At 33.5% G+C, this 20,705-nt stretch overlaps 1 protein-coding gene across 2 annotated transcripts; it reads left to right on the plus strand.

The window, feature by feature from the left end:
- Window positions 1-4,297: 4,297 nt before the first annotated feature.
- LOC137813497 (rust resistance kinase Lr10) lies at window positions 4,298-11,836 on the plus strand. Of its 2 annotated transcripts, none has more exons than XM_068615787.2 (4): window positions 4,298-5,113; window positions 5,791-5,822; window positions 6,165-6,188; window positions 10,456-11,836. In XM_068615787.2, exons 1-4 carry the CDS (start codon window positions 4,344-4,346, stop codon window positions 11,694-11,696), a joined length of 2,067 nt encoding a protein of 688 aa, XP_068471888.1. In that variant the 5' UTR covers window positions 4,298-4,343; the 3' UTR covers window positions 11,697-11,836. The 2 variants fall into 2 exon arrangements, with proteins under 2 accessions (XP_068471888.1, XP_090156207.1); XM_090300081.1 differs by having other exon boundaries at window positions 4,310-5,109.
- Window positions 11,837-20,705: the final 8,869 nt, after the last annotated feature.

Below are 20,705 nucleotides of genomic sequence, written 5' to 3' on the forward strand. Positions count from 1 at the left end.
TTTTATACTACTTTTCAATGTGTATTATGAATGCTTAGACTTTGTATCAACTTTATTTGTTCAAATAAAAACTTATTAGACGAAGTGTAAAACCAAAACGCTTGTGTTTTTGGGTCAAACTAAGTATGCATAGTTGCATATATTCAATAAAATAAAAAGGATAACCAATTGTGTATGTGAATAATTAATATATATTAATAAACTACAAATAAAATAAAAAATTAAAAGATATGTAGTATCAAATATTTATTCTAATTATTACACTTTTTATTATTTACTGAGTGACTTTTTCATTTGTTATGTAGTTGAAATCAAAGAAAAAAATATTCAACATGAAATAACTAGTATTTTATTACATAATTTATAACACATAACTAATTTTTTATTAAACAATAAATATTGTAAATAAAATAGATATAACCCTAGTTGAAATTGAGAAATAAAAAATTCTAAAAATAAACAAAATTTAAATCTAATTAATCAACTAGCTTAAATAAAATGACTTGTCTAAATAAAATAAATAAAAACATATCTAATTTTTAAAAATAAATACAAATGATAAATTTTGTAATAAAAAAATTAATGGCTTTTTAAAAGGTTTAAAATTATAATTATATAAAATATACTTTTAAATATATAAATTTATTTATATAATAAAACTTGTTTATTTATTTATTTTATAATTGACAATTTGATGGATTTACTACAAGCAGTCATGAATTAGAACCACTTAGACTCTAGTAAAAACTTGTACGTTGTTGAAAAAAAAATTAGATCTCAAATTTGGTTTTTTTACTGTTCTAATTACTTTGACAACTCCTCTTTTCATTGTGTGAGATTACGACGTTGTGATAGAAGTTGATTACATGTTTAAATGTCTTTTTTACTCTTCAACAAATTTACGTACTTCATAGATGTAAGTAATTTCTATAAGGGACAAAACATATGATGAACTAGTGAATCAAAATTTTCAAATAATTTTTTTTTATATATTCTATTTTTTTAAATTATAATTTCTTGTTTTATTTTAATAAAAATATTTGTTTAACAACCGACTCTACGACAGTCGTGATGTGATATTTTTTTAAAAAATTGTAAAATTAAAAATTATTCTTATGATATGTTTTTAAACATTTATTTTGATAAAAAAAATTATTTTACATGATTATTTTGAACTAATAGAAAAATATTTAGTAGAATATTCACATTATAATGTCACAATTTTTAATACTAACGTACATATATAATAAAATATATCATACTTAAATTTTAAAAAAAAAACTAAAAAATATAATTAAAATTTTGATATTATTAATTGTTAAATAATTGATGTTTTAGATATTAAAGTCTTTTTATTCAATTTAAACGAGACAAATGTTTGGTAGAAAGAAAATTTTAATTTAAAAAAAATTAAAATTAAAAAAAATCTCATAATTGCTATATTTAAGTAACATTTTCAAGAACTAACCGTTTTGAATTTTTATGTTATCATTAAGAAAATCATTAATATCGAGGATACGAAATTTTTTTCTCAAAATAAAATAAAAATTTAAATAATAAAAGACATATGTTATTATCAATAATATATTTTATCAATTCAATTATTTATTTATAAAATTTATAATTTAAGAGATTCATAATTTTCAAGTATAAAAAAATTCGCATACCTAATCTCTATAAAATAATTCGAAAATTTAAAACATTGAACATGAAAGTTATAAACTTGCAAAATAGTTTTATTGTTTATATAGTAAAACTTAATAGTATTTTTTATTGATCATTTACATCCTTACATCATTTTGCAGGGTTTACATTCTCTATCAGCACCACCACCACAAATCTTTCTTGGCTAAATATAAGTTATATATAGTCAATTCTACTCCAAGCAAATTTAACCAGTCATATTTTAGGGTGTCCTTTATTTCAACAGTCTCATTAGGAAGGTGTGTGTAAAGTGCCCTCAATAGAGGAGACAAAGGTACAATTATATAATTTCAATGTTAATGTAGTTAGTTAGAGTAAGTGGTGACTTGTGTACGATTAAGTGGTGACCCCTGCTACCAACATTCTGCACAGTTAATTAATTTTAGAAATTGAGGTTTGTGTTGTTATTGTGTAGGATGGTGCAGTGCATGAGGTATGTGTAAAGTAACCCTAATGGAGGACAGAAAGGTCAAGTTCTCTAATATGATTATTAATATAGTTAGAGATAGTAATATTAAGTGGTGATATGTGTAGGAATAAGTGGTGACCTACTACCAAGTTTATGTACAATTAAATAATTCTATAAATTGTAAGTTTGTGTTGTTCTTGTGTGAGGTGGTTGAGGTGTGTGTAAAGTGACCTCAATGGAAGACACCAATGTACAATTATCTAATCTCAGTGTTAATTAGTCAGAGTAAGTGGTGACCTATGTACGAATAAGTGGTGATCCGATACCAACTTTCTGCAGAACAAAGTAATTTTATAAATTTTGAGCTTTGTATTGTTCTTGGGTGGGGCGGTGCAGTGCATGAGATGCGTGTAAAGTCACCCCAATGGAGAACACGATGGTCATTGTCACTGTTAATGTTGTGATGTAGTTAGTCACAACCACATTAAATGGTGACCTATGTAGGAATAAGTGGTGACCTATTACCAAGTTTTTGTACAATAAAAATAATTTTAGAAATTTTAAACTTTGTTTTGTTCTTGGGTAGTCTATGAGGTCAAGTTCTTTAATCTCACCGTCAATGTAGTTAATCACAATAAGTGGTGACCTATGTAGGAATAAATGGTGACCTACTACCATTTTGTACAAAATGATGCAATTTTGAGCTTTCTTTTGTTCTTGGGTGGGTGATGCATGAAGTGTGTGTAACGCGACTTCAGTGGAGTATACCAAGGCCAAGTTTTGTAATCTCAGTGTCAATGTATTTAGTGACAGACACACTAAGTGGTGACCTAGGTAGGAATAAATGGTGACCTACTACCAAGTTTTTGTATAATGAAGTAATTTTATAAAATTTGAGTTTTTTGTGTTGTTCTTTGGTGGGGTGGTGCATGAGGTGTTTGTACAATGACCTTAGTGGAGGACACTGAGGAAAAGTTCTCCAATCTCAGTATAAGCATAGTCAGTCACAATAAGTGGATGTAGGAATAGGTGGTGACTTGCTATCAACTTTTTGCACACTAAACAAATTTCTGACATTTTGAGCTTATTGTTGTTCTTCGGTGGGGCAGTGTATGAGGTATGTGTGAAGTGACACCAGTGGAGGACACCAAGGTGAATTTCTCTAATGTCATTGTTATCTGTGTACAATTATCGCAGTGGACTAGTTGAACTTGTAGTTGTGTACAATATTTATAATTTATGATTTAGGCTGGACAATTTTATTATACTGGGTCTGTGTTACCAATGTTACATTCTTCAAAATGTTTAAAGTAATTGATTTCATTTTCATGTGATAAATAAATTTCACGTGTGATAAACAAACTCAGTTCACCTTATTCATCTTCCTTCGTGGTCCTTATGCAAAAACTTAAACCAAGTCACTATTTCCTAAACAATTCTTCTAAATGACCAACGCATTAACATCAACCATACTCCAAGTCCAATTGTCCATTACTTCAACAAATAAAATTCTCCATACTAAATTTAATCACAATATGCATTTAAGCATACAAAAAATCATTTTGAATAAAATTATAACAAGGATGTCAATAAAGTCCAATTAAAAAATATGTTTGCGATAAATATTTTTTTTTTCAAAATAAATAATATTATTATAATTACAATTAATATTGTAATTACTATTAATATTATTATTAATAATATTAAAAATATTATTATTGGTATTATTATTTAAATTATTATTAATATTTATTGTTATTATTATTATTAGTTTTAAATAATGATATTAATAAAAATAATACTATTATTAATAATAAAAAAAAACAAAACCGGAATAAAATACAAAACCGGAGAAAAAATAAACCTGTGAAAGTCAAAATATAAAAAAAAATTGAAAAAAAAATCATAATATCACAATTAGAAATAATATATTGAGAACTTACACCAGTTTACAATTTCATTTTTCTGTATAAAATTTTAGTATTTATATAAAATCATCAATCGTTGTATATTGTATATTGGAGCAGATTATAAATATATCATTTTCCTATCACAGTAGATGCACATATTATTAAAATATTAATATTTTTGCAGTTGTATACGGTGGCGTTGGTTTTCAAAATATGGGGACCCCCTTTATTTACTGTGTGTATGTGAAATCTGCCTTTAAAGGCCAGCTTGGATTGTGTTGGCAGTAGAAGTTTAAACAGAAAAGAGTTTGGGCGTAACCATGTGGAAAAAGAGAGCTTTGATAATCTTGTTGTTTCTGCTCCACCTAATTCATGGAGAAGATGCTTGCCCCCCCTCTTCCTGTGGCAAAATCAACAACATATCTTATCCATTCCGATTGAAAGGAGACCCAAAAGGGTGCGGTCTCACCAGCTATGAGCTATCTTGTGAAAACAATATAGCTCTCTTCTCTTTCTACTCGGGAGCATTTCATGTGCAGGCCATTAACTACCATAATTTCACAATCCGACTGATGGATCCTGGACTTCAACAATCAAATTGCTCTTCTCTTTCTCGCTATTTCTTCTCTCCATCCAATTTCACTCATTCTTACCAGTCGGATCTCTCGCATAATCCTCCCAAGGATGGTTCTTCTTACCAACTAATTACTTCGTCTGACTGGTATTATCGTACCGAGCCGCTTGTTTATGAGCATATAGTGTTTTTGAATTGTAGCCATCCAGTGACTGGGAACCTTAAGTATGTGGATACCCGTGGATGCCTGAATTGGGAGTGGAAAGGCTACATATACGCTGTGGCTGGTGACCTAATTGCAGAGGACTTTGAAGTTGGTTGTGAAGTGAAGCTGGTTGCTCCCACATCTTGGAGGGGTTTGGACACAAATACATATTCCTATGACATGATGCACACAGCCCTACTCTATGGATTTGACCTTTCATGGATTCCTCTCGTCTGTGATGATCGTTGTGCAGATACTGACTGCTATTTCAGTTCTTCCAGCCAGACCCTTGAATGCTACAAAGAAGGTAGGTCAGTTCCGGCTCTGTTTAATGTTTCTTTTTACAAGTAAAACTAAACACAATTGTTCGGTTAAATTTGAGTTTGTTTAATTTTTTTTTTATATATTTACGAGCTAAACACTCTATCTCTATCTGTACATTTTTTTATTATATTATCTTATAAATTTTTATAAACACATGCATATTATTTTGTATTTTATGTGAGATTTTTATTATATCAAAATAAAATAATAAAATATATTATATATATTATATTGAATTTACATTGTAATAAAAAAATAATTATAAGAAATCAAATATTTTTAATATTTATAATTTAATTAAATGTAAAATGTAATAGTTTTTTTTAAATTAGTTTTTTTTCCACTGTATTTTATATTTATTTTTGTAAATTTGTATTGTAATTTAAACATATTATTAAAGATAACATAGAAAAAATTGTATATACAAAATAATAAAATATTATTATAAAGTATAGATAAATATTTCTATATATTTTTAAAAATAAAATCATACTAAATCAGTAGTTGGGTTTCAATCCACCTATTTCCTTAAAAAATTTCAAAACCATCTGAAACCGTTTAATTTAGTTTTTTTCTTTACATAGTAAGTAAATAATGTAAATATTATTGATTAATTTCTGTACATCTTTGATATTCATACTCTGTTCCTTTTTTGGGTGAATAGGGAGACCGTGGATTGGCGGCAGTATTTTCTTGGTAAGAATTCCATCTCTTTGGATTGCCTGCGTTTGAATTGTACTTAATATCAAAAACCAATTTTGATTCTACATAATTATCATATTACCTATTATACCTTTTATCATAATTTTCATGTTTAAATACAGTTTTAATCTCTTAACTTAAATTTGAATTTCTTTTATATTGGTTTTCTAAATTAAATAATGCATAATGCAACAAATAAGTAAAACACCAAATTGTTCCCCAGATTTTACATTACTTTTTATTTTGACACTTTACACAAAATGAGAAAAGAATATTTTACTTTTAATTGTGTCATACTATTTATTAACTCAAAGTTTTTTTTGTTTTTTTTTACAGAGATTAGTCTAGCTATCGTGCAAGGTGAGTTCCTCTATTTCTATATACATATTTTTAAGTAAAAAGGGAAAACATAGTTTAATTTATTTCTATCACACGGTTTTATTCCTCTTTATATATGTTATAAGTAATAAGTATGATGGAACAAGTTTCTTTATAAATATATTTATTTGAATAAAAATATAAAAACATTAAATAAATTATTTAAAAGTTAAAACTAATTTATATTTAAACTACTTTTTAGACATTCTTTAATATAACCATTTTAATTTTTAATTTCCAAATTATAAACAATTTGGTTTAATTTTTAAATTTTTATTTTTCTTTAATAAAAATACTTATAGAAAACTGTCCAAATATAACTAATATTATTTATAAAACTACTTTTGCCAAAACAGTTCTATAATAATTTCACATTACTATTAATTTTTTATTATGATCTATCACTTTGATTCATAACACTTCCAAATAAGATACTTTTAATGATAACAATTTGTGTACAGGTGCTAGGAGAGTAATTTTTTTCATTTTTATTGACTTATTTATATGTTAACTTAACAACTTCCTTTATTAATACTAAGAAAACTAATATCCACATTTTTATTTTATTGAAATAATATAATTTCGTAAACAAGATATTAAAAAAATATTAAAATATTAACATTATAAAATTTAAATTTATATAATTTCATAAAAACAATATTAAAATAATATATATTAGAGGATAACCTTAGTGTATTGTTTTTAAATAAAACTCATGTTAGAGAATATAACATAAAAAAAAAACATTGGGAGACTAGACCAAATTCATGTAAAGAAAAATAAAAAATAAAGAACTCTTAAAATTAACCTAAGCACTTATATTGAGAGTTTAAACCAAAAATAAAAAAGTAAATAAGACAAGACAATCAAAAGAACATTCTCTAATGTGTAGCTCCCATAAAGATAGTAAAGACGAATGATTGAATCCCAAAAATCTAATCAAATTGACTATCCTTTGCATTCAGCGATGGTAATAAAATTCTATGATATTGGTGCACATCCTTACCATTACTTTTTGTTGGGTTGACCTGTTTTGGATGTCTTCTTATTGGCTTTCACTCTAGCTTAGAAGGACATTTCGATCTCTTGAAAGTTTGAACTGGTTTATTCAATTTCTTCACTTTATGATTCCATCCATCTTTTTAGCCCAAAACTTAGAAACCAAATTGGCTTCTTCTAAGAAAATGTCAGTCGAGGTAAATTCAACTATATTCACTACTAAGATGGTCGAACGTGACTCTTGAGTCTCTTGTTAATCACCTGAAAGAGATTCAAAACAATTTTTTAAGGCCAAATCTTGAGAAATAGATTTAGATGTAACTCGTTTTCCAACAACAAATTTAGAACTTTGTTGCATTAGTTGCAGATTTGAGATTTGAGATGAGAGAATCCTTAAAAAGACCTAAACTTTCATAAGGCAAGGAGTCTTCTTTTTGTAGCAAATCATTTGGTTCATGGACATTCTCCAAAGAGGGCATATCAACAAAAATATCATTATGATATTGTGAACCAACCCTTATATCAATAACTGCAACAACATAAACATTATCATCAACAAATAATTCTTCTGCAAATTTCTTAAACTTTTGACCAATAAGAGATACAATCTCCACTTGTCCAACAACAACTTCAACTAAGGGTATCAAAATCAATAGCAACTCCCTCAACTTCCACCACCCCTGCCTTACGAACAAGTACATCATATATTTATATCTCTATCGCAGAATTCTATTTCTCTATGACACCAACCACTTCCTTGTGAGTGACATCATTAGTTTCTTTGGTTTGGATAGTCACAAATTTATACTCTAAAACAAGTTTGGATAAAATAGTTGACAGTTTGATTGTGTTATTGAGGTTATCAGAATGTCGTCTACATTTAGAAATATCAAACCCTATCCTTTTACATGAAGAGAAAAATGTAGGTAACTTCTCAAATTGAATATTTGCAATAAAAACAAAATCAGGTCTTTCCACCAAAATTTGATTAGGCAAAGCATATAGCATATCATTATCAACCAACACTCTAACAAAAATACCTCTAAATTTATTCATGGTGCAATCATAAAGGGAAAGAGGAGTACTAATCCCTTTTTCTATAGAGAAAATTATTTTTGGTTGACAATATTCCATACGAAGACTGTGGATCCTAACTCATCATTGAACTTTTGTGAGCTTCATGCAAATTGACACAAAGTATGGTTCAAGCAAAGACTATCAAGATATCCAGATTGAGAACCAAAAACCTCACTCCTAGGACTCATCTAATGTCTTCAAGGGAAGAAAAAACAAATTCATAAAATCTTTAAGACCCGTTTGTGTTTAACAAATTCATGAGTAAGAGATTTTTCAGCTTTGGATAATACTATTCTTCCATGAATGTGACTTTTACAATCTTTAAGACCTACGAGATACACATCTTCATCAATTTGAATAGATATCAAATCTCCGTTGATGCAGGAAAAAGACAACTATGAAAGAAGGATATCACCAACATTATTCAAGGATTGTGCAAAAGTCTTCTTTTATGCTTGAGTCGTATAAGATGACTTGTCTTGTGAATAGCAACCTTGATCCTTGAGACACCCCAAAAAATGTGAAAACTAGAAGAATTTGTCACAATCCCACAACACTAGAGGGAAAAGCAATCCTAGCCGCTTAGAAGAAGAGCATCACCATAGAAAGGACAAAACCCTAACCTAACCGCCAACCATCGAACACTCATCTTCAAGGATATAGTTTCATCAACAATAATTTTTTTTTTTTATCTTTAATGTCATCTTTTTAATTGATAATTTTATTCTTTGATAATTTTTATTTTTTAGTAAAAGAGGGATTTTTTTAATGGTCTAACTTTCCCACTTAAAAAAACATAATATACATTTTCTTTTAACTTTTAAATCATTATTTTTAAAATATATTTCTTTAAAATTGTTTTATCAACATTGATAAAGATAATTCTTATATGGTGTACACAAATTCTCACCGTTTTATCCTTTGAATAACCGTTTTTTAAAACTAAAATAACTACTTATATAAAACATTACCTACAAAATAAGAAAAATTGTCTACAAAATTATAAATATTATTCATATATTTTTTTAATTGGAAAATTTAACCTTTTAATAAATAAAAAATATTTTATTTATTTATTTAATAAAATAAATAAATATTTATTTATTTATTTATTTTAAAATAACTAAATAACTTCTCTATTAAAAAATAATAATGGTTATATAATTTTTTAATCCTGTTTTTATCTTTTGAGTAGCCATTTTTTAAAGCTAAAATAACTACGTATATAAATAAAGTACCTATAAAATCAGGAAAACATTATAACAGTTATTTATATTTATTTTTAATTGGAAAAATTTACTTTTTAATAAATAAAAAATAATTTATTTCTTTATTTAATAAAATAAAAAGTTGAATAACTTTTCTTTATTTAAAAGAAAACTAAATAACTTCTTTTTTTAAAAAATAACAGCTATATAATTTTATAATACTATTTTTTAAAAATTACATATGTTAATTTATATTATTTTTTAATTAATTATTTATAAAAATAAAAATAAAGTATAAAGTATAAAGTATAAAAATAATAAAACTATAAAATTATATATTTTAATATAAGAAAAATGTGAATACACATGTGAGAAATATGTGTTTTCGTTAGTTTGAATAAAGAAAATATCAATATATGACAGCGGGAATTTATGTGTTTCTACTACTTTTTAAGTAAAAGAGTTATTTACTTATTTTTTAGTAGAAATATATTATTTATTTAATTAAATAAATAAATAAATTATTTTTAATTTATTAAAAGATAAAATTATCTAATTAAAAATGACGTTAAAGATAATTATCAAAATATCTATTCTTCTTATGAAATATGCATTTTTTTTATATAATCATGATATATATATATATATATATATATATATATATATATATATTAGTAAAAATAAATTATTCAATTACTTGTTTTATTAAATAAAATATATATTTTATTTATTAGATACTATTTTTTTTAATTAAAACACAACATAAAAAATGCATTGGCACTATATAATACTATAAATGATAATAATAATAATAATAGTAAGTGTAAATAAATTTAAAAGTTTAAAGACTTTATTGTTATTATATTAATAAAAAAAAGTTGACAAGTGATTTTTTATTTTAAGGAAGTGTGATATTTTTGCTTTCTTTATTACAACATGATGACATTTGAGATATTAATTCACAGGATTGTTTCTAACAATAACTGGACCAAACCCAAATCTTGAAGGTTATACTATATATGGATCAGCATTAGTTACGTTCGGACACTATGTTATACCATACTTCATACTCATTAGATATGTTGCTGGCACGATATTGTTTATTACTCTTTTGTTATACAAGTGGAGAAGAAGACATTCGTCAGAATACGAAAATATTGAAAGTTTTTTAGAGAAAAATAGTTTGATGCCTATTCGATACACATACAAGGAAATTAAGAAGATGACCAGAGGTTTCAATGAAAAATTGGGTGAAGGAGGTTATGGCACTGTATTTAAAGGAAAGTTGCGTAGTGGACCTTCTGTTGCTATAAAAGTGTTACGAAAATCAAAAGGTAATGGACAAGACTTTATCAATGAAGTTGCAACAATTGGAACAATACATCATCAAAATGTAGTGCAATTAATTGGATATTGTGTTGAGGGTTCAAAACGTGCACTTGTTTATGAGTTCATGCCTAATGGATCTCTTGACAAATTTATATTTTTCAGAGAAGAAAATTTGCATTTAACCTATGACACAATATATAATATAGCAATTGGAGTAGCACGTGGAATTTCATATCTACACTATGGTTGTGAGATGCAAATTTTGCATTTTGACATCAAACCCCACAACATCCTGCTTGATGAAAAATTCACCCCAAAAGTCTCTGACTTTGGATTGGCAAAACTATATCCAATAGACAAGAGTGTTGTGATTATGACAGCAGCAAGAGGGACAATTGGATACATGGCTCCAGAATTGTTTTATACAAATATTGGAAGAATATCAGATAAGTCAGATGTGTATAGTTTTGGAATGCTTTTGATGGAGATAGCAAGCAAGAGAAAAAACTTAAATCCCCATGCAGAGCGTTCAAGCCAACTTTACTTTCCCTTTTGGATTTATGATCAACTTGACAAAGAGAAAGATATAGAAATGGAAGATGTCATAGAGAAAGAGAAGAAAATTGCAAAAAAAATGATGATAGTTTCACTCTGGTGCATACAATTAAAACCAAATGATCGTCCTTCCATTAATAAGGTAATCGAAATGCTTGAAGGAGACATTGAGAACCTTAAGATACCTCCAAAGCCTTCTCTGTATCCACATGAAACATTGGAAAAAATTTGCTCTGGCCAAACAACATTGTCTGAGTTTATTAGTTCTTCAAGCAATTCCATGAAAATTGCCACTAATGCTCCCCTAGATGAAAGTATTTGATAATGTATATTAGTTGTTTATTTGCATCCAACTTATTGACTCGAACATTGTTCATGTATAATATTTACATTCTCTGAGTTATTTCCTATATAATGTTGTATACTTAAAAGTTTAAAATAATGGTTTACCAAATTTAAACATTTGTTAAAAAGTTTCAGTTATGTTCATTATACTAAAGTAGATGTAGCATCCTAAGTTTCTTTTAACTGTTATTTAAAACATGATCAAATATAATAACAAGTGAATTTAGTTAAAATAATAAATTAAATAGGTATATTTTCTAGTAAGTGCATGTACTAAATTCTACAATAATTGAGATTGTGTGGTAAGCTAGATAATAGTAAAGGATTGTATGTGAAAGTAATCAAAGAATTCATCAAATCAATTATAATTTGTTACTTTAATTTGTTTTGTTTTAATTTGTTTCTAAACACGTATTTTAAGAAAAGTTTTGATGAGTATGAAATAAAATAGTCTTTCTAATATCCCAAATGACCTTAAGCCCTTAACTTATATTTTGGCGAGTTTTTTTAACTAAAATTTCTCCGATAAATAATACCATGTGTATAGTGTTACCAACTTTCATCATATGACAAAAATTCATTGTCTAATCTCGTAATGGTGGAACACTATTAGTAACTTTATAATTAAGTTGTGTCACGCATCATTGACTTTTTTTTAAGCAATAATCTTAATACTTTTATACATTAAAAAAAAATATGTTTAATGTTTTTCTTTGTTTTATTAGCATTTTAAACCCGTTAAACTTATTATTCACAATCCTAAAAGTTGTCGACAAAACATTAGTGATAAACAATTTACTACAATCATTATTAACACAAAATTACTTGTGCAGTTATAAAATCTCTTAATATCAAACATTATACATGCAATTTCATTAACGTTATAATATATTATTTATCATTTTCTAAGTCCTGAGGCTGCATTTGGTAATATCAAGATAACAAACGAATATGAATCTTCTTTCCACCTTTCATTTCACAAAAATCCTAAAAGATAAGTTAACCTAATGTTTCTTCTAATGCCATAATCTAACAAATTAACATAAGCAAATTGGATTCAGAGTTTTGTTAACACGTTGAAGAACTTCAATATAAGACGAATTGGGTTGGTAGAAATAATTGAAATAATTCTCGAATGACATACATGCTTCTAATATGACAAAATGATTTATATTTAAAAAATGAAGTGTTCTCGAATGAGTTTGGGGACCTAGAGAACGATTGCTCCTATTCTTATTCTTGGTCGACCTAGTACTCTTGAGACTCCTCAATACGTTCGCGCTTCCTGATGTGCTCCCTTCCTCTCGGTCGTCCTGCTCCACAGGCGGGGATGGTACCTGTAGAAGGCACTCCAACGCTCAAGTCAGTTAGGGTGTCAGTATTCGGTTGTCAGAGTATTGTAGATAATGACGTACCTTTTGTTGGGTATGAAGCCAAGACCAATTGGGTTGGGCCAAGTAGACACAATGTTTTAGTGAGTGGGCTTAATCATTGTGTCCCTTTATTATCTCTATTTAAAGAGATCATTGTACTTGTAATTGGGGTGCAACAGGATATAATGAAAACCTAATAGTTGCCCGTGTGGATGTGATGGAGATCAAGCTCAAGAGGACATGGAGGCCAATCAACAAGATCAAGAAGAGGTGGAGGCACAAATGGAGGACGCCCATGGAGGTCAAAGTCCACCTCAAAGGATTACAAGAAGCATGTTCAAAGCTTTGGGAGCTAGAGGACATTTATTTTCTCTTTTTGTAATTTCTTTAGTTGAAGGTGCTTAGAGGGAAACATTAGAAACCTCTTTTGTTTTAGCATCTTTTAGGCTTTAGTTAGGAGCTTTAGGAGGGGGGTGTATTAGTAGATAGGTGTAGGTGTAGTTTTTGGGAGGTGTCATAGTAGAAAAAGGTCACACCTCCCATGTGACTTGTTTTTGGTGGGAATTTCAAATGAGTTTATTTGAAATTTCCCACCTATTTTTTCAGCACCTTAGGCTATAAATAGAGGTGCTTCCTTTGTAAAATTCAGATTTGAATTTATCTAAAGAAACTATACTCAAAATTGGAGTGAGCATTGGAGAGCTTTTGAGCCTTCTTCTCTAGTCTTATCTTGAAGGATCATGGTTTCCTCAAGTGGCGGCTTGCACACTCATCTAGGAGCATCCATACTTCTAGTGGCGTGATCATCCAACCATTCTTCCATCTTCATGAGCATTTCTTCTCTCCTTCCTTTCTTCTTTGTTAATTCTTTGTTCTAGCTTGTTTTCTTGATGTTTGGTTCGGCTATTCTAGTTTTCCAGCACCTATGTTCTGTTCTTTGCCTTTTAATTTCATTTTGTTCGGTTGAAATGTGTTCTTATGCAATTCTGTTCGGTACTTCTTAGTTTTACCTCCTTTTCTTGGTTCAATTTGACAATATGTGGAACATCCAAATGAGTTTGGGATTTGGTACTAGTTTTTGGTGAGTTCTTGTCTTAGAACAATGATCCAACTCTAAGAAAAGTGCCTCTATAATGTCCAACTCAAGGTGATTCCTAAGAATGTCAAGAATCATTCTCCATATGGCTAGTGGAATCACATCAGGATGTAGGTTGCAGTTGGCGACCGAACCACGTTAAATCATGTGTTGTTTATTTTCTGCAGTTGATTTGTGATTATGTGTGTTGTTTCCGCGTGCTTTTTTCCCATCAAGTGGTATCAAGAGCCTTGTTCGTTTACACACTAGAGATCCGATCAACAAAAAGTAATCGACGAGATGTGAAAATTGCAGCTGCAGTAGCGTCCCAAAGTTAGGGTTTCGCAGAGGTGGCAACAGTGTCCCAAAGTTAGGGTTTTGCAGGGGCTGCAGCAGTGTCCTAAGGCTTAGGGTTTCCCAGATCTGCTTCACAACAGCGGTGACCAACGACAGTGGTGGTGCGGAGCGCCAGTGCAGTGGAGACTGCGACCAGGTTTGTTGGTGAGTGATTTTGGGTGGTGCAATTTTTCTGATCTTGATTTTAAAAAAAAAAAGATTGCCAAGATCTGAAATTAGTTGTACCGAGTATCTCGACTAGTCATTTGAGATGGCAGAAGACAGGAAGTTCCGAATTAAAAATTCGATGGTACAAATTTCAGTTGGTAGAAAATGCAAATTGAGGATTTGCAAGTTCAGTTACTGAGCACATCAATATGATCTTAGCCAGACTTATGTCAGTGGGCATTAAGTTCGATGATGAAGTTCAAGCTTTACTATTGCTATTGTCTTTGCCTGACAATTGGTCCGGAACGGGTACAACAGTTACCAGTTTAGCGGGATTCGATGGATTCACTTTTGAGAAGATTCGTGATCTCATTCTTGGCGAGGATGTTCGAAGAAGGAGTTCTGGGGAATTATCTAGTGAATCGCTATATGTCATAAGAGGTAAGAGAAATATCAGAGATAGTGGGAGTAAGAACAAAAGAAGGAGTCAGTCAAATACTCGGGATTGCTCAAGTGTAACATGTTGGAACTGCAAGGAGGTGGGGAATTTCAGGAATCAATGCCCTAATGATAAATAAGTCAACATTGCAGAAGACTTCGCGGACGAGGACTTTTTAGTCTGTTGCGTGGATAGCAGTGTGGATTCCTGGGTCATGGATTCTGAAGCATTGCAGAATCTAGTTATTGGAGACTTTGGAAAGGTAAGACTAGTGGACAACAGAACTCTTGATGTTACGGGCATGAGTGACATAGTGTTGAAGACACCAGTTGGTTTTTGGACTTTGAAGGATGTCAGAGTTGTTCCAAGCTTGAGGAAAAGTTTGATTTCTATTAAGTAGTTGGACGAACAGGGACATGAAGTGAAGTTCGGAAATCAGCAGTGGAAGGTCGTCAAGGGAAATCTTGTCATGGTCTGCGAAAGAAAGAGAGGTTCGTTGTATATAGTCAGATTACCGTGTCTGAGGGAGTGACCATCCCAGTTCAGAAGATAAACAAAGTCCGGTTCACAAAATATCGTGGGAAGAAGAGGGTTGTCTTTACAAGAGAGAAACCCAGAGCCACAGATTCAGGATGAACGAGCATGGAAAGGTTCAGGTAGACCAATAAGAGGTACTTGTGGCAGTGGGAGCACGGTTCCTGCTTCAGCTAAGGTTCCTAGACGACAGTGGGTTAGGAGAACCAATATTCTAGCGGTTGAAACTTCTCCAGAAAATTTCATGTTGAATATGGAGAGTGTTAGTTCTCAGGTTGTTCCAGGATCTGGCAGTTCCTGTAAGTGGGAGTCAGTAGGAACGGGAATATGGAGAGTGTTTGTTCTCGGGTTGTTCCAGGATTCGGCAGTTCCTGTAAGTAGGAGTCGGTAGGAACAAAGAACGGGTATATGGAGAGTGTTTGTTCTCAGGTTGTTTCAGGATCCAGCAGTTCCTGTAAGTGGGAGTCGGTAGGAACAAAGAACGAGTCAGTGAATGACGTGTTAAAACTCAGGGGAGTTTTAACGAAGTCTTCAAAATGATTAAGAAGGCTGGTGGCAACTAGTGGTGGAACATTGAGTTTCGTCGACAGATTACAGAAGTACATGTACACAGTTGAAGCGCAGGTGAACATTGTTCCGTGACTTCAAGTGGGAGATTGTTGGGTATGAAGTTAAGACCAATTGGGTTGGGCTGACAAGACACCATGTACACAGTTGAAGCGCAGGTGAACATTGTTCCGTGACTTCAAGTGGGAGATTGTTGGGTATGAAGCCAGGACCAATTGGGTTGGGCTGAGTAGACACCATGTTTTAGTGAGTGGGCTTAATCATTGTGTCCCTTTATTATCTCTATTTAAAGAGATCATTGTACTTGTAATTGGGGTGCAACAGGATATAATGAAAACCTAATAGTTGCCCGTGTGGATGTAGGTTGCAGTTGGCGACCGAACCACGTTAAATCATGTGTTGTTTATTTTCTGCAGTTGATTTGTGATTATGTGTGTTGTTTCCGCATGCGTTTTTCCCATCACCTTTCTCTTGAAATGCGTGCTATTTATATTACCTTAATGGACCTTCACTGCTGGGTCGGGTTAAGGGAGTTGGTTTGCGTAATTCAAATGCAAAAGGTGTTTATAGGGAGTGGTCATCCACCGAACCCCCCTTCTTTTTCATGTACAGTTGTCTTTTTTCGGACCTTCATGTGTCCCTTCCTTTTGATGTGTTCACAGCCGGTAATGGAAGAGGCCCAAGCACAAGCCCACATGCAAGCCCACCAAAGGGTAGATTTGGGCCAACCCTAGAGTTATGGCCGAGAAGATCCAAGAAGACGTTCTTTTACATGTTCAAATGCCATAAACTCTAGTGTAGAGTAGACTTTAATTTCTTGTCAAAATTAGATTAGGAATTTTATTTGTAATTCCTTAGATGAAATTTGGCACCTAAAAACCAACCATGGTTAAATTAGGATTTCTAAAACACCTAATTTTAACCAAGGCCGGTTATGTTTAACCAAGACACATTTTCCACATTTTCCATATTTAACATGTGCTAAACGTTTTCCATCACATGTTAAATATGCTTCATGTGCTCCATGTGCTAAGTGTAAAATATGCGCCAATTTCAATTTCTTTTGCATTTGAATTTCCCTCCAATTCTCTTGTTCAAATCCAGCCCTTACTTACTATATAATGAAGAGCTTGGGTCATGTAAATTCAAGATTAATATACTTAGTGAATTGCTGCCAAATTGTGCCAATTTCACTTCTTGCCCAAAACATCCTAGGTTAGGTTTTTAATCTTCACAAATTTCCCCTTTCCAAGTAGAGTTGGCCTCACCACTCTCAATCCCTACCTCTGATGCACCTTCAAGGTCACCACCACTCTTAGGAGGACCTTGCTTCATCTTCAATCCATGATGCTTTCGCCATTCACCAACAAAATCCGAAAACTATGAAGGCACATCTCCATCAACCGGTGTCTTTCGGGCACTTAATGTGGCTCCGACTCAGTTGCACCCTAATACGTGGGCGTCCATGCAGGCTTTTCGCATGTTGTGCCGGACGTTTGGGGTACGTCCTTTTCCTTCATGTTTTTTGCATTTCTATGCCTCCCATCCTGCCGAATTGGTCAGTTAGCATTCTTTGGTCAATCAGGTTGGCAGCGTGTTGTTCAAAGCCTTCACGACCTCTTATAAGAACTTTAAAGAAAAGTTCTTCAAGGTGTACGTGAAGCCGGCGGGCACGCGTTACTTTTTTGATGAAGTCGGACAAACAAGGTTTTCGTTGTCCTGGACGAGGAAACCCACAAAGATCAAGGATTGGCCGAGGCCGGTCAACCCAAGTGAGTATGAGTGGGAAGTTTTTGCGTTGTTCCACAATCTCGCCAAGAAGCTCCCCGCTCGACCGCTTATGTCTTTTACACGGTGACCGATCGCGCGGTGGCCTTCGAGGATATGTGGTCTTAACGCTTCGGTCGTTTATTGCTTTTTTTTTTGCTAACATTTTTTCTTTTTCTTATTTCAGAAATTGCCAAGAGGGAAATTTCGCAGGCAATCGGCATATTGAGCTCCTTTAGGAACAAGCTGAACGAGAAGAGGGGGGCAGCCGGTGCCAGGGCCCCTACAACTAATACTGCCCGTGCGGGCCTCTCGAAGAGCTCGAAGAAACGAGCTAGAGAGGGAGGGAATATTGCCCGCACCGTTAGGGCTCTGGGGCAGATGTCGATCCCTCCTCCGAGCCGAACGGTGACTCATGTTGAGTTGCCGCCAACCGATGACTTCAACCGCCCTATCCCGATCGTTGTTGTCGTGCCCGTTGCAGTCGTCGAAAAGTCGTCTCTGGCCTTGCTAGGGGGTGACATGTGCTTCACCCGAGCGATGAATTTTAACTTGCCCCCCGACCTCAAGGAGCTAATCGGGTCGGTCCCGGATGATGATGTTCTCAACGGTGGTGTCGAGATAATCTATCGCGGGTTGATCTTGACCCGCCGAGGCGCCGAGGCTCGAAGGCAACGTATTGAAGATTTGTCGCGCCTCGAGCATGATCTTCAGGAGGCATCCAATAATCTTCAACAAGTTGTTGATGCGAACACAACCTATGAGAAAAAGTTGCAGAGTTGGAGCTCGGTGCGGCTCGGCTGGTCGAGGTGGAGAAGGCTGACGCCGACAAAGCGGCGGAGATCGCACTGCTCTGAAAGGCGTTACAGACGGTCGAGCATAAGGGGCGTTTCTGGAGGAGGAGGCCGCTTCAGAGCGTCGGGGGAAGGAGGCGGCCGAGGCTGAAGATTTGAAGACCATGAAGGACACCATGGTCTTAATAAATTAGAGTTTTGACCTGACCGTTCGTCGGGCCGAGGTGCTGTACGGGGGGCCTCCACCTTCTGGTCAATTTGACCAAGATATGGAGGTCATCGATGGCCTTTTGGTACTTGCGAACGACGTCCAGAATGCTCAGAGCGCCGACGAGCCCGTCCCGATCGAGGATATTGAAGACTAGGGCTTAGGCTTTAGGTTTTTAAGCTTGTTCGTTTTGTTCCCTTGGGATTGCGGTGTGGCCTCCACCTTTATTTAATTTTATTTGCACGTCTTTTCTTTTGGTCGGTGTAAATGTGAGTTAAGACGATTAACATTAATGAACCTGGTTGGCGTGTGTTAATAACGAATTGAATCAGGACGGCGGTCGACCTCTGAAGTATAACTAAATTGTGAACTTTTGTTTTGCGCAAGTTAAATTATTCGTTTGGGGTAGGCCGATATGCCTTTACTGGTATCGGAGGGTATGTCGATGAAGGCTACGTCCTGGCCGAGCCATGGATGAAGTGTTGGGAGGGTATACCGCGCTAGGTTTTACCCTGACAGACACTTGTGTTTGGGTTTTGCCGGTTAAGGCTTCGTCCTGGTCGAACCATGTATAGGGTGTTGGGAGGGTATGTCGTGTGAGGCTTCGTCCTGGCCAACACCCACGTTTGGGTCTCAAGAGGGTATGTCGGTTAAGGCTTCATCCTGGTCGAGTTGTGTGTATGATTTGTAGTGTGCGCATTGCTTGAAGAAAACACCTCGTTAAAACCTCTCTGACCGATGGTGGTGCCGGGCGAGGAAAGAGTGCGTAAATTTTATTCATGTTTAGCTAAAGTAAAATTTGAGGTGCGTGGCATTCCACGTGCTCGATACAATTTTGCCTAATAGCCATTCTAGGTGGCATGCTCCTCCTTCTCCTACCTCTCGTATTCGAAACGGTCCTTCCCAGTTTGACGAGAATTTGTTGTCCGTCTTCCTGGCATTGCTTCACATTCTCCAGACAAGATCACCTTTGTGGAAGCTTCTTGGTCGAACCTTCGTGTTGTATCTTCTCGCCGCCTGAAGCTTGCACGCTGTTTCGTGGATTTTGCTCTTGTCGCGAAGCTCGTTAAGGAGGTTGAGTCTGACCACTAGACTTTCCTTGTTGAGGGACAAGTCAAATAGTTGTCGTCTGATGGACGGTTCACCCACTTCCACCGGTATCATCGCCTCCGTGGCGTATGTGAGGCTATATGGGGTTTCTTGTGTGGTGGTTTGTGGGGTGCACCAGTATGCCCATAGGACTTCTATTAGCTCTTCTGTCCATCTTCCTTTTGTAGTTCTGAGCCTCTTTTTTAATTGGTTGAGAAGGACCTTGTTGGCCGCTTCTGCTTGACCATTCATTTGTGGTTGCTCGACCGAGCTTGTGACGGATTTGATGTCGAGGTCGTCGTAGAAGGTTTGGAGGCCTTGGTCAATAAACTGTCGGCCATTGTAGGACACAATTGTGTTTGACACTCCGAACTAGCACACTATATTCTTCCCTACGAAATTTTTGACGTTCTTGGCGGATATGGTGACTAGGGGCTCGGCCTCTATCCACTTTGTGAAGTAAGTCACAACAACTAGCAGGTGTTTCGTTTGGCCTTTGCCGGGCGAGAATGGGCCAATGATGTTCATTCCCCATATGGCAAACAATCAGGGCGATGTCATGCTATGTAGTTCATCTGGTTTCAGGTGCTGGAGCGGGCCGAACTCTTGATAATTCTGGCACCTCTTGACATGTTC

This window comes from Phaseolus vulgaris, chromosome 1, assembly GCF_051622355.1.
Source record: "Phaseolus vulgaris cultivar YP4 chromosome 1, ASM5162235v1, whole genome shotgun sequence".
Taxonomy (NCBI): domain Eukaryota; kingdom Viridiplantae; phylum Streptophyta; class Magnoliopsida; order Fabales; family Fabaceae; genus Phaseolus; species Phaseolus vulgaris.

What these genes read in the sequence shown, in the direction of transcription:
- LOC137813497 (XM_068615787.2), top strand. Translation starts at nt 4,344, where the DNA reads ATGTGGAAAAAGAGAGCTTTGATAATCTTGTTGTTTCTGCTCCACCTA. An exon ending in GAATGCTACAAAGAAGGTAG is followed by an intron (nt 5,114 to 5,790) that starts GTCAGTTCCGGC and finishes TTGGGTGAATAG; the next exon opens with GGAGACCGTGGATTGGCGGC. An exon ending in TAGTCTAGCTATCGTGCAAG is followed by an intron (nt 6,189 to 10,455) that starts GTGAGTTCCTCT and finishes ATTAATTCACAG; the next exon opens with GATTGTTTCTAACAATAACT.